Source organism: Coregonus clupeaformis, unplaced genomic scaffold (assembly GCF_020615455.1).
Source record: "Coregonus clupeaformis isolate EN_2021a unplaced genomic scaffold, ASM2061545v1 scaf0207, whole genome shotgun sequence".
Classification (NCBI taxonomy): Eukaryota; Metazoa; Chordata; class Actinopteri; order Salmoniformes; family Salmonidae; genus Coregonus; species Coregonus clupeaformis.
Genome location: NW_025533662.1, coordinates 74,972 through 88,926, shown reverse-complemented (window position 1 = coordinate 88,926; position 13,955 = coordinate 74,972). Strand labels below are relative to the sequence as shown.

At 45.7% G+C, this 13,955-nt stretch overlaps 1 protein-coding gene across 1 annotated transcript; it reads left to right on the top strand.

Moving 5' to 3' along the window:
* Nucleotides 1–467: 467 nt before the first annotated feature.
* LOC121554830 (tubulin alpha chain-like) lies at nt 468–4,403 on the top strand. The gene is made up of 4 exons (XM_045214167.1): nt 468–564; nt 2,455–2,677; nt 2,818–2,966; nt 3,275–4,403. Exons 1-4 carry the CDS (start codon nt 562–564, stop codon nt 4,250–4,252), a joined length of 1,353 nt encoding a protein of 450 aa, XP_045070102.1. The 5' UTR covers nt 468–561; the 3' UTR covers nt 4,253–4,403.
* The last annotated feature ends 9,552 nt before the right edge of the window (nt 4,404–13,955 follow it).

Sequence of the window (13,955 nt, the reverse complement as noted above, 5' to 3'; positions counted from 1 at the left end):
ACAAAAAGTTAAATTAGCTGATAAAGATTATCTCGTAGAACAAAACGTATAAGATCTCCTAGCCTGCGTTTACCACAGACCTTATTTTCGCCGTTTATCCAAACCATAGGCTTTGTGGTCCTCTGTAGCTCAATTGGTAGAGCGTGGCGCTTGTAACGCCAGGGTAGTGGATTCGATCCCCGGGACCACCCATACGTAAAAATGTATGCGCACATGACTGTAAGTCGCTTTGGATAAAAGCGTCTGCTAAATGGCATATTATTATTGTCCAACGAGCCATGGAGGAGTTAGTGGCTAAAAAAATACGCCATTATTACTGCTCTCTATACCCATAATTCTTCGTAAAGAGTCAGCCTTTTTCTGTTATAAGGAAGGGGGGGGGCTTCCCTGTTCTTTTCAAACCAACAGTCTCTCCCTCCAACCAGACTGTGCTGTCTGCTTCCTGCCGGGTTGGCTGCTTCCCCGACATATAAAAACCCCACCTCTTCCTCCCTGCTGCAGTTCTGCCTTCTCTTCTGAATCCTCAACGTCAGCCTGTGAAGGAAAAGAAAACCAGACAAAATGGTGAGTGCTGACTGCTGATGTAGACAATACAATGATCTTTCTCTCTTTCATATGGTATTCATATTTAATGACAGGCTTAGATAAGGCTGATGATAGTGAAGGAGGGATCATCTTTTTGGAAGAACAGCATGTGGATGATGATGGTTATTCTGTTACATAAAGACCATGTGATTCTCTGCATTTCCTCTTTTTCTTTTATCGATGTTATGTTGTTATGTATATACGGTTTCATACTGGTTTATATATTTATATTGTATAATTTTGGTAAACAAATATTCTTGTGACAGAATCATTTATAGCCATGCATCAAATGTGGGTCAGATTTCAGTGTTCTAATGTCTATGTACATAGTAATTGTTCTACTTGGCGATAGACTATCCACTGTGTAGATAGAAAACCTCTTATCTTCAGGGCAAAAACATGAATCGCTGATCATTCAGATTTTCTGTGAAATAATGTACGTCTTTATGAGATTTCTGCCATTCTGAGAGGAGGATGGAATGATTGAGCACAAAGGAGAACAGGGAGGGAGGAGCAATCTGGGATGGGTAGCCATTTTCTCTGTTAGGGTCTGTGTGAGAGATATCTCACGCTGTTACACTGCAGGGGGGAGAAAGGAGAGAGGAGACAGAGAAAAAGGGAGAGGAGAGGAGGAGGGGTGGCCCACAGGGAGGAGAGAGGAGGAGGGGGTGGCCCACAGCGAGGAGAGAGGAGGAGGGGGTGGCCCACAGGGAGGAGAGAAAGAGGAGAGAGGAGAGGAGGAGGGGTGGCCCACAGGGAGGAGAGAGGAGAGGAGAGAGGAGAGGAGGAGGGGTGGCCCACAGGGAGGAGAGAGGAGAGGAGAGAGGAGAGGAGGAGGGGTGGCCCACAGGGAGGAGAGAAAGAAGAGAGAGGAGAGGAGGAGGGGGTGGCCCACAGGGAGGAGAGAGGAGAGGAGAGAGGAGAGGAGGAGGGGGTGGCCCACAGGGAGGAGAGAAAGAGGAGAGAGTAGAGGAGGAGGGGGTGGCCCACAGCAAAAATACCTTTTCCTCTCTGGTCCTCTCTTAAAGATACAGGCTCATAAATAATGATCTGTCGTCAAATGGCAGATAAAGAATTTGCAAAATGACGTAAATGACGTACAGTATTAGTGTCATATACTCAAGATGGTGGCCGTACTATTCAGCCTAATCCAACCAGGATAGCCTAGTGTAGCCAATGACTTTGCTTTGATGTCATTTTGCTAAAATGGTTGATAATATCCCTCCTGTATTTTTAAAATCTGATTTGACTTTCACTTATCATAGGGATCTTACAGTAATAGATTGATGATTGATTCTGCATTACATTACAATACATTACATTACAATTTAAACTGTCTGAAACGGCTTTCAACACATATTTTCTTCACTCCACTCCATTGTATATCAACTTCACTGTGTATTTAATGTGTATAGACATTATTTGATTCAAATTTCCCTGTAGTTGATCTCTTATTTTAATTTCTTGTGTGTTTTTGTTCTACCTTGTTATTTTTAGTATTTTGGTATTGTTATTGATTACTGCCTTGTTGGAGTTCGAGCTTGCAAGAAAGGCATTTCACTGTAATTGTGCAATGTGACATTAAAACTTGAAACTTGAGCCCTCTCAAGTCCCTCAGCTTTAAACCTAAAAATGTGCATAGCACTATTTGATACAAGTTTCCATGTCTTTGATCTCTCTCTGTCTCTGTCTCTGTCTCTGTCTCTCTCTCTCTCTCTCTCTCTCTCTCTCTCTCTCTCTCTCTCTCTCTCTCTCTCTCTCTCTCTCTCTCTCTCTCTCTCTCTCTCTCTCTCTCTCTCTCTCTCTCTCTCTCTCTCTCTCTCTCTCTCTCTCTCTCTCTCTCTCTCTCTCTCTCTCTCTCTCTCTCAGCGTGAGTGTATTTCTATGCACGTGGGCCAAGCCGGAGTCCAGATGGGTAACGCCTGTTGGGAGCTGTACTGCCTGGAGCATGGGATCCAGCCGGACGGACAGATGCCCAGCGACAAGACCTGTGGAGGTGGAGATGACTCCTTCAACACCTTCTTCAGTGAGACCGGAGCCGGAAAGCATGTCCCCCGTGCCATCTTCGTAGATCTGGAGCCCACTGTCATCGGTGAGATGAGACTCCTCTGAAATACTGGAGGAAATCTATTGGATTAGCGTTCACAATCTTTGAATGATTTTATATTCTGTCCCAAGATATTCCTCATATTCTGAATATTCTCATATTCTAAATCTACCTTTGTCTTTCAGATGAGGTTAGGACAGGTACCTATCGCCAGCTGTTCCACCCTGAGCAGCTGATCACTGGTAAGGAGGATGCTGCCAACAACTACGCCCGCGGTCACTACACCATCGGCAAGGAGATCATTGACCTGGTTCTGGACAGGACACGCAAACTGGTGAGTCATCATTCTGAAATAGGGCTCTAACTAGAGTTATTCTACAGGAACAGGGTTCTAGATGGGTTGTACATGGAACCTTCTTCATCCAAAGAAGTTTGTTCGAAACCTTCTTTATGGCAGAAAGTGTTCTGAAAAGATTATTTCTAGGGTAATAAGGTTCTACCTGGAACCGTAAATGGTTCTTCTTATGGCAAAGAACCCTTTATGGTTCTAGGTAGAACATGCAAACAGGTTCTGCGTTCTAGTCTTACTACTATAACATAAGATAACATCTAACAATGTTATTGTACCATTTTTCCATTCAGGCTGACCAGTGCACTGGGCTCCAGGGATTCCTCATCTTCCACAGCTTCGGAGGAGGCACTGGCTCTGGTTTCACTTCCCTGCTGATGGAACGTCTGTCTGTCGACTACGGAAAGAAGTCTAAGCTTGAGTTCGCTGTTTACCCAGCTCCCCAGGTGTCCACAGCAGTGGTGGAGCCCTACAACTCCATCCTGACCACCCACACCACCCTGGAGCACTCTGACTGTGCCTTCATGGTGGACAACGAGGCCATCTATGACATCTGCCGTAGGAACCTCGACATTGAGCGTCCCTCATACACCAACCTCAACAGGCTCATTGGCCAGATCGTCTCCTCCATCACTGCCTCCCTGCGCTTCGATGGAGCCCTGAATGTTGATCTGACAGAGTTCCAGACCAACTTGGTGCCCTACCCCCGTATCCACTTCCCTCTGGCCACCTATGCCCCAGTCATCTCTGCTGAGAAGGCCTATCACGAGCAGCTGTCAGTCGCTGACATCACCAACGCCTGCTTCGAGCCAGCCAATCAGATGGTGAAGTGTGACCCTCGTCACGGCAAATACATGGCCTGCTGTCTCCTGTACCGTGGTGACGTTGTTCCCAAAGATGTCAACTCTGCCATTGCTGCCATCAAGACCAAACGCACCATCCAGTTTGTGGACTGGTGTCCCACTGGCTTCAAGGTGGGTATCAACTACCAGCCCCCTACGGCGGTTCCTGGAGGAGACCTGGCCAAAGTCCAGAGGGCTGTGTGCATGCTGAGCAACACCACGGCCATCGCTGAGGCCTGGGCCCGTCTGGACCACAAGTTTGACCTGATGTACGCCAAGCGGGCCTTTGTGCACTGGTACGTGGGTGAGGGCATGGAGGAGGGAGAGTTCTCTGAGGCCAGAGAAGACATGGCAGCTCTGGAGAAGGATTATGAAGAGGTGGGCACTGACAGCGTGGGAGAAGAGGATGAGGAGGGAGAGGAATATTAAAGGGTTAAACATGCTTTGCCACCCTATATTCCAACACTGTCTGTTGGAGGCCTACACATGACGGCAACGCTTTCCCCACTGCGGTGTTAACAATCTTTGCTACACCTAGTCATGTTGTGTCAGGGTTCTCAATAAACGCATCATAAACCAACTCAACTGTATCTGTATGTGGTTGTTTTTAGACTCAAAGATGATCTATGATTGACTTTCAAACAAGCAGCTCATAAGAAATCAAGTTTTGATAAGGCTGCAGCTTCAAAGAAGACTGTTTATGTCAGTGTCTGCTAGATTAGAACAGGCTTTATGTCTGCTAGACTAGACAGGCTTTATGTCAGTGTCTGCTAGATTAGAACAGGCTTTATGTCTGCTAGACTAGACAGGCTTTATGTCAGTGTCTGCTAGATTAGAACAGGCTTTATGTCAGTGTCTGCTAGATTAGAACAGGCTTTATGTCAGTGTCTGCTAGATTAGAACAGGCTTTATGTCTGCTAGACTAGACAGGCTTTATGTCAGTGTCTGCTAGATTAGAACAGGCTTTATGTCAGTGTCTGCTAGATTAGAACAGGCTTTATGTCAGTGTCTGCTAGACTAGAACAGGCTTTATGTCAGTGTCTGCTAGACTAGACAGGCTTTATGTCAGTGTCTGCTAGACTAGAACAGGCTTTATGTCTGCTAGACTATACAGGCTTTATGTCAGTGTCTGCTAGACTAGAACAGGCTTTATGTCAGTGTTTGCTAGACTAGAACAGGCTTTATGTCAGTGTCTTCTAGATTAGAACAGACTTTATGTCAGTGTCTGCTAGACTAGAACAGGCTTTATGTTAGTGTCTGCTAGACTAGAACAGGCTTTATGTCAGTGTCTGCTAGATTAGAACAGGCTTTATGTCAGTGTCTGCTAGACTAGAACAGGCTTTATGTCAGTGTCTGCTAGATTAGAACAGGCTTTATGTCAGTGTCTGCTAGATTAGAACAGGCTTTATGTCTGCTAGACTAGACAGGCTTTATGTCAGTGTCTGCTAGATTAGAACAGGCTTTATGTCAGTGTCTGCTAGATTAGAACAGGCTTTATGTCAGTGTCTGCTAGACTAGAACAGGCTTTATGTCAGTGTCTGCTAGACTAGACAGGCTTTATGTCAGTGTCTGCTAGACTAGAACAGGCTTTATGTCTGCTAGACTAGACAGGCTTTATGTCAGTGTCTGCTAGACTAGAACAGGCTTTATGTCAGTGTTTGCTAGACTAGAACAGGCTTTATGTCAGTGTCTTCTAGATTAGAACAGACTTTATGTCAGTGTCTGCTAGACTAGAACAGGCTTTATGTTAGTGTCTGCTAGACTAGAACAGGCTTTATGTCAGTGTCTGCTAGATTAGAACAGGCTTTATGTCAGTGTCTGCTAGACTAGAACAGGCTTTATGTCAGTGTCTGCTAGATTAGAACAGGCTTTATGTCAGTGTCTGCTAGACTAGAACAGGCTTTATGTCAGTGTCTGCTAGATTAGAACAGGCTTTATGTCAGTGTCTGCTAGATTAGAACAGGCTTTATGTCAGTGTCTGCTAGACTAGAACAGGCTTTATGTCAGTGTCTGCTAGATTAGAACAGGCTTTATGTCAGTGTCTGCTAGATTAGAACAGGCTTTATGTCAGTGTCTGCTAGATTAGAACAGGCTTTATGTCTGCTAGACTAGAACAGGCTTTATGTCAGTGTCTGCTAGACTAGAACAGGCTTTATGTCAGTGTCTGCTAGGTTAGTACAGGCCTGGAAGGTATACAGTATAGGATACGCACAGATTTGAGTAAAACTAGGAACTCATTGATGACCACACTCCACACAGGTTCAGATGGAAAAGCGATGCAGATGTTTCACACTTACATAGTTGTAAATTATTTATACATGGTCACTATGAAGAAGAAGACTACAATAATACAATATTAAATGTGTCCGCTTTGTTTTGATGTTAATCTGCGTATTTCCATAAAGTGTTCTTATGAGATGAGCTTTATCACAGTTACAAAATGCCTCTGAAATGAGCAGGCTCAGACCATAGCCGTCCTTTTGCCATTTCCTCATCCCGCCACCAGATGGACACTAAAAGGACCGTGAGCGTTATATTATCAACAGGCAGTGTGGAAATGAAATGACATTTTATTTTGTCACATGCTTCAGAAACATAACAGTGAAATGCTTACTTACGGGCCCTTCCCAACAATGCAGAGAGAAAGAAAATAGAGAAATCATAGAAAAGTAAAAACATGTAATAATAAAAGTAATAATAAATACACAATCAGTAATAATAATTTGGCTATATACACGGGGGGTACCAGTCGAAGTGCAGGGGTACTAGGTAACTGAGGTAGATATGTACAGTACCAGTCAAACGTTTTTGAACACCGACTCATTCCAGGGTTTATCTTTATTTATACTGTTTTCTACATTGTAGAATAATAGTGAAGACATCAAAACTATGAAATAACACATATGGAATCAGGTAGTAACCAAAAAAGTGTTAAACAAATCAAAATATGTTTTATATTTGAGATTCTTCAAATAGCCACCCTTTGCCTTGATGACATCTTTTGCACACTCTTGGCATTCTCTCAATCAGCTTCACCTGGAAGGCTTTTCCAACAGTCTTGAAGGAGTTCCCACATACAGTGAGGGAAAAAAGTATTTGATCCCCTGCTGATTTTGTATGTTTGCCCACTGACAAAGACATGATCAGTCTATAATTTTAATGGTAGGTTTATTTGAACAGTGAGAGACAGAATAACAACAAAACAATCCAGAAAAACGCATGTCAAAAATGTTATAAATTGATTTGCATTTTAATGAGGGAAATAAGTATTTGACCCCTCTGCAAAACACGACTTAGTACTTGGTGGCAAAACCCTTGTTGGCAATCACAGAGGTCAGACGTTTCTTGTAGTTGGCCACCAGGTTTGCACACATCTCAGGAGGGATTTTGTTCCACTCCTCTTTGCAGATCTTCTCCAAGTCATTAAGGTTTCGAGGCTGACGTTTGGCAACTCGAACCTTCAGCTCCCTACACAGATTTTCTATGGGATTAAGGACTGGCTAGGCCACTCCAGGACCTTAATGTGCTTCTTCTTGAGCCACTCCTTTGTTGCCTTGGCCGTGTGTTTTGGGTCATTGTCATGCTGGAATACCCATCCACGACCCATTTTCAATGCCCTGGCTGAGGGAAGGAGGTTCTCACCCAAAATTTGACGGTACATGGCCCCGTCCATCGTCCCTTTGATGCGGTGAAGTTGTCCTGTCCCCTTAGCAGAAAAACACCCCCAAAGCATAATGTTTCCACCTCCATGTTTGACGGTGGGGATGGTGTTCTTGGGGTCATAGGCAGTATTCCTCCTCCTCCAAACACGGCGAGTTGAGTTGATGCCAAATAGCTTGATTTTGGTCTCATCTGACCACAACACTTTCACCCAGTTCTCCTCTGAATCATTCAGATGTTCATTGGCAAACTTCAGACGGCCCTGTATATGTGCTTTCTTGAGCAGGGGGACCTTGCGGGCGCTGCAGGATTTCAGTCCTTCATGGCGTAGTGTGTTACCAATTGTTTTCTAGGTGACTATGGTCCCAGCTGCCTTGAGATCATTGACAAGATCCTCCCGTGTAGTTCTGGGCTGATTCCTCACCGTTCTCATGATCATCCACGAGGTGAGATCTTGCATGGAGCCCCAGGCCGAGGGAGATTGACAGTTCTTTTGTGTTTCTTCCATTTGCGAATAATCGCACCAACTGTTGTCACCTTCTCACCAAGCTGCTTGGCGATGGTCTTGTAGCCCATTCCAGCCTTGTGTAGGTCTACAATCTTGTCCCTGACATCCTTGGAGAGCTCTTTGGTCTTGGCCATGGTGGAGAGTTTGGAATCTGATTGATTGCTTCTGTGGACAGGTGTCTTTTATACAGGTAACAAACTGAGATTAGGAGCACTCCCTTTAAGAGTGTTCTCCTAATCTCAGCTCGATATCTGTATAAAAGACACCTGGGAGCCAGAAATCTTTCTGATTGAGAGGGGGTCAAATACTTATTTCCCTCATTAAAATGCAAATCAATTTATAACATTTTTGACATGCGTTTTTCTGGATTTTTTTGTTGTTATTCTGTCTCTCACTGTTCAAATAAACGTACAAAATCAGTAGGGGATCAAATACTTTTTTCCCTCACTGTATGCTGAGCACTTGTTGGCTGCTTTTCCTTCACTCTGCCGTCCGACTCATCCCAAACCATCTCAATTTGGTTGAGGTCGGGGGATTGTGGAGGCCAGGTCATCTGATGCAGCACTCCATCACTCTGCTTCTTGGTCAAATAGCCCTTACACAGCCTGGAGGTGTGTTGGGTCATTGTCCTGTTGAAAAACAAATGATAGTCCCACTAAGCCCAAACCAGATGGGATGGCATATCGCTGCAGAATGCTGTGGTAGCCATGCTGGTTAAGTGTGCCTTGAATTCTAAATAAATCACAGACAGTGTCAACAGCAAAGCACCCCCACACGATAACACCTCCTCCTTCATGCTTTACGGTGGGAAATACACATGCGGAGATCATCCGTTCACCCACACTGCGTCTCACAAAGACACAGCTGTTTGCAAAAAATAATCTCCAATTTGCTCGTGTTTCTTGGCCCAAGCAGGTCTCTTCTTGTTATTGGTGTCCTTTAGTAGTGGTTTCTTTGCAGAAATTCGATCATGAAGGCCTAATTCACTCAGTCTCCTCTGAACAGTTGATGTTGAGATGTGTCTGTTACTTGAACTCCGCGAAGCATTTATTTGGGCTGCATTTTCTGAGTCTGGTAACTCTAATGAACTTATCCTCTGCAGCAGAGGTAACTCTGGGTCTTCCATTCCTGTGGAGGTCCTCATGAGAGCCAGTTTCATCATAACGCTTGATGGGTTTTGCAACTGCACTTGAAGAAACTTTCAAAGTTCTTGAAATGTTCTGTATTGACTGACCTTCATGTCTTAAAGTAATGATGGACTGTCGTTTCTCTTTGCTTATTTGAGCTGTTCTTGCCATAATATGGACTTGGTATTTTACCAAATAGGGCTATCTTCTGCATACCCCCCTACCTTGTCACAACACAACTGATTGGCTCAAACGCGTTAAGAAGGAAATAAATTCCACAAATTAACTTTTAAGAAGGCACACCTGTTAATTGAAATGCGTTCCAGGTGACTACCTCATGAAGCTGGTTGAGAGAATGCCAAGAGTGTGCAAAGCTGTCATCAAGTCAAAGGGTGGCTATTTGAAGAATCTCAAATATAAAATATATTTTGATTTGTTTAACACTTTTTTGGTTACTACATGATTCCATATGTGTTATTTCATAGTTTTGATGTCTTCACTATTATTCTACAATGTAGAAAATAGTAAAAATAAAGAAAAACCCTTGAATGAGTAGGTGTTCTAAATCTTTTGACCGGTAGTGTATATATAACTAGGAATACAGTGACAGATGGTAAACAGTAGCAGCACCATAGTTACATTTTAGTCATTTAGCAGACGCTCTTATCCAGAGCGACTTACAGGAGCAATTAGGGTTAAGTGCCTTGCTCAAGGGCACATCGACAGATTTTTCACCTAGTCGGCTCGGGGATTAGAACCAGCGACCTTTAAGTTACTGGCACAACGCTCTTACCCACTAAGCTACCATATGTGATGAGTCAAATAAAGTTAGTGCATAAAGGGTCAACGCTGATATTCCATGTATGTCACACTCTGGCTCTGGGGACTTTATATGTTGAGTCAGGGTGTGTAGATTCCGTGTGTTTTTGTGCTGTGTTTTAGTGTCTAGTTGTTCTATGTCTAGGTTGGCCTGAGTGACTCCCAATCAGAAGCAACGAGTGTCAGCTGTTTGCTGGTTGTCTCTGATTGGGAGCCATATTTAAACTGTCGGTTTTCCTTTGTGTTTTGTGGGTTCTTGTTTCGTGTTGGTTGTGTTTGACCGTTTACTGTCACGTTACCGTCTTTTGTTGTTTTGATCGCGTTTCACTAAATAAATGAGTATGTTTGCCTGCAACGCTGCGCCTTGGTCCTCATCTTTGGTAGACGATCGTGACAGAAGAACCCACCAAAACTGGACCAAGCAGCGAGTCGAGGAGCCATCGCCAGGGAGATCCCTAGCAGATCTTCGTGGCAGCCTCGACTGGGTCAAGCCGAGGGAAGAGCAGAGAGAGTGGACGTGGGAACAATGGAGGAAGAGCCTCGACTGGGTCAAGCCCATTGAGGAGCTGAATAGCGGGAGTTGGAAGCAGAGGAGTGAGAGTTGGGCGAGAAGTATAGAGGCCTGGCCCACGGGGAGGAGAGAACCCCAGAAAATTTTTTAGGGGGGGCTCACGACGTGGACGACGGGGGCAGCAGGAGGCCGCGAAGGAGGGCGGTCCAGCGGGTGTGCAGAGGAGGCCGCCAGGTTAAGGGGGGCCACTGGTCACAGAGGAGAGGGAGAATGTGGAGGCACGGCGAGAGGTACTGGGGTGTGTTACCAGTCCGGTCCGGCCCGTTCCTGATCCCTGCGTAGGGCCAGTGGTGTGTGTCCCCAGTACGGTCCGGCCTGTTCCTGTTCCTCGCATCGAGCCTGTGGTGCGTGTCGTCAGCCCGGCCCGGCCTGTTCCTGCTCCCCACACCGAGCCTATGGTGCGCTTCGTCAGCCCTGTCCGGCCTGTTCCTGCTCTCCGCACAAAGTCTGTGGTGCGTTTCGTCAGCCCTGTCCGGCCCGTTCCTGCTCTCCGCACCAAGTCTGTGGTGCGCGTCGCCAGCCCAGTCCGGCCCATTCCTGCTCCCCGCACCAAGTCTGTGGGGCGTTTCGTCAGCCCTGTCCGGCCCGCTCCTGCTCTCCACACCAGGCCAGTGGTGTGCGTCATCAGTCCGGTGAGGCCCGTTCCGACTCCACGCACCAAGCCAGGGGTGCGTATCGTCAGCCCGGTCCGGTCCGTTGCTGCTCCACGCACCAAGCCAGAGGTGCGCATCGTCAGCCAGGTCCGGTCCGTTCCTGCCTCACGCGCCAAGCCAGGGGTGCGCGTCGTCAGTCCGGTGCCTGATCAGGTACTGGTTAGCTGCTCCACAACGGAGCTTAAGCAATCCGCTCCGTCGATGTCCAGTCCTGATCCAGTCAGCGGGGTCAGACCGGACCAGGGGCGCTACGGGGGGATTATGGAAGGGTGGTGGTCAAGCCCGGAGCCGGAGCCGCCTCCGAGGAGGAATGCCCACCCAGCCCTCCCCTGTTTGGGGTTTTGTTGAGGCGCGGTCGCAGTCCGCGCCTTTGGGGGGTGTTGGTGAAACCATACAGGAGAGGAAGTACAGAACCAACGACGCTAGACGGAGAGGAATATGTTAATAAAAATAATAATTTTCACCCTCTATTCCTCCCCTACACCTAACATGTACTGAGTTGGCTACCAGCCACCCAGGAATCCTTTACCTTCACATCAGGAAGAATAAACAATCACAGTGGTTAGTAAAAACATAAGGTAATAAATGAGCAAGAACTGAAAATAAATGCGTGTATGTATTTTACTAGGCAAAACATGGATCATCCAGCTTGGTCTCAGAGTCAGTAGCAGAGTCACCTGCATCATCCTGGGCCGGTAACAACAGCATCATACCCGACGCCTGCACCACTCCTACCACTGACCTCCTGAGACAGGGGACGATGCAAGCAGCACAACACATTAACAGCAAAAACACAATTACTAGGGTCAGAAATCCAGTAACCACCATAGAAGAGTACTCACCAAAGCAGTCACTCAGCCAGGAAATAAGGCAACATCCACAAAGAACAAGTATACCCATAGAGGCCATAACTTCACCCAGAATAGTCACAACAATAGTTTTCCATTTACCAAATATGTTATCAAACCAACCGTCTATGGAGCTATCAATACCAGAGTTCTCAACCAGTTCGTTCGCCAGCGTGGTGATGGTCACTCAAGCGCTTTGGTCACGGGCCCGTCTGGTGCTATATTGTTGGAGATGAAAGTACAACACATATATCCAAACAGAACACAAACCCCGTCCCGCTCAGCCAAAAGCATATCTAAAGCTATTCTATTCTGCCATGTCATTAAGCTAGTTGCCGCTGTCTGCTCAGCTAATCCCTTTATTGCATCACGAGTGTGGTTAATAAATCTTTTGCTGGTTATATTAAATATAATTTATCCAATTTACATTTTTATTAATTGTTTGACCACCAGAAAATACTTGATTCAAACCCAGCTGCGATCTGATTGTGGATCCCATCAATATATATCCTTTCATCAAAGGATCCCGGGAGGAGGTCCTACTTTCTATGTGACAACTCACCAGTCTCTGACACGTTTGATTGTTTGCTTATGTAGGTGAGTTCACAATCAGTTATCACCACACATCCATCAGATGTCAGCACGGGTCTGGTTTTTTGGCTCCTATAATCCTCTGGCTGCAACAAAGAGGAGAGATTAATCATGGTCTCTTTAGGTGTGACATTTTCTGTGTGGGAGCAGGAGCTAAGATGCCCTACCCTGTATCCTATCCTTACTAGTCCTAGAAAAACAATTTAGAATCCCCTGTGACTTCAAACTGAGGCAACCCAGGTCGGGATGACTTTGTTATCGGGGGAAACAGATAGTGCAAGTTACCATAAGACTCTTTCACCACATTCCCAGGTGGCTTGCATGGAGGAAAAACCTGACAGAGAGTTAAAGCCTGTCAAGGGGAACGAGTAGTTGTTAACCCTGGTTTGGCTGTCCCACAGGCAAAACAGTCCTCTTTAGACATCGTTTTTGCCATATACTGAATCCATTCCAACCACAGGTTAAGATTTCTATACCCCGTTTCCACCTGTACTACTTCCTCCAGGTCTATAGTTTTGCACTATCTTTATCACAGCCCCGGTCTCACTACCTCCCTCAGAGAGGTTTACTCTAGAATTTCCCCTTTCCCTACGTCTAGCTGTCTCCTATGCCTTTTCAACTTGTGTTAGGTTAACTACCACTTCTGGCTGAAACAGGAGGGTCCGTGTGTGCTAGGAATATGGCCCCCACAATCAGACAGCTACCTACCGTCGGGAGACCTGTGAATCCCCACCCCTTGCCCTGAGAACATGTCAGATGCCAGAGGCCAACCCATTGCTTTACCTTCTATCGAACTCACACAGGGATGATCAGACAGGGTAAGGGAATCTTCGTTAAGGAGCCAACCCCCGAGCCCTAGTGGTAATCGGATCTTTCTCCTAACTCTGTGTTTGTTCGTCAGGTGTAGCTGGTTTTGCCTTTTTACAGTGTGTGACATGGACCCAGATGGATCTCTCAGCTATTCTGCTGGCAAAGGCAGTACTTGGTAGGGCCCTTCCCCGCCAGGCCTGATTCAGTCTCCTGGTTAGATAGAGTGGGTCACCTTCTCCTTTAGTTCACCTGTGGGGCACAAAACCTCTGACATACAGCTGTGGTTAATAAACTATCATACATGTTTTTTGTTTTTTTTTAAATATTTTGTCCTCTCCTTCGTATATATTTAATATTTAATCCAACCATCCCCCTCTTTGACACATGATTTGGCCATGTGTCAATATTACCACCTACCTAAACAATCACTTTAGTTAATATTGGTATTTCATTATCCAATTGCCATTCCTCCACTCTCTCTTCTGTTATTTATGGTTCAAATCAAATATATTATTACCAAATTATAATCTTCTTCACAATTTTCA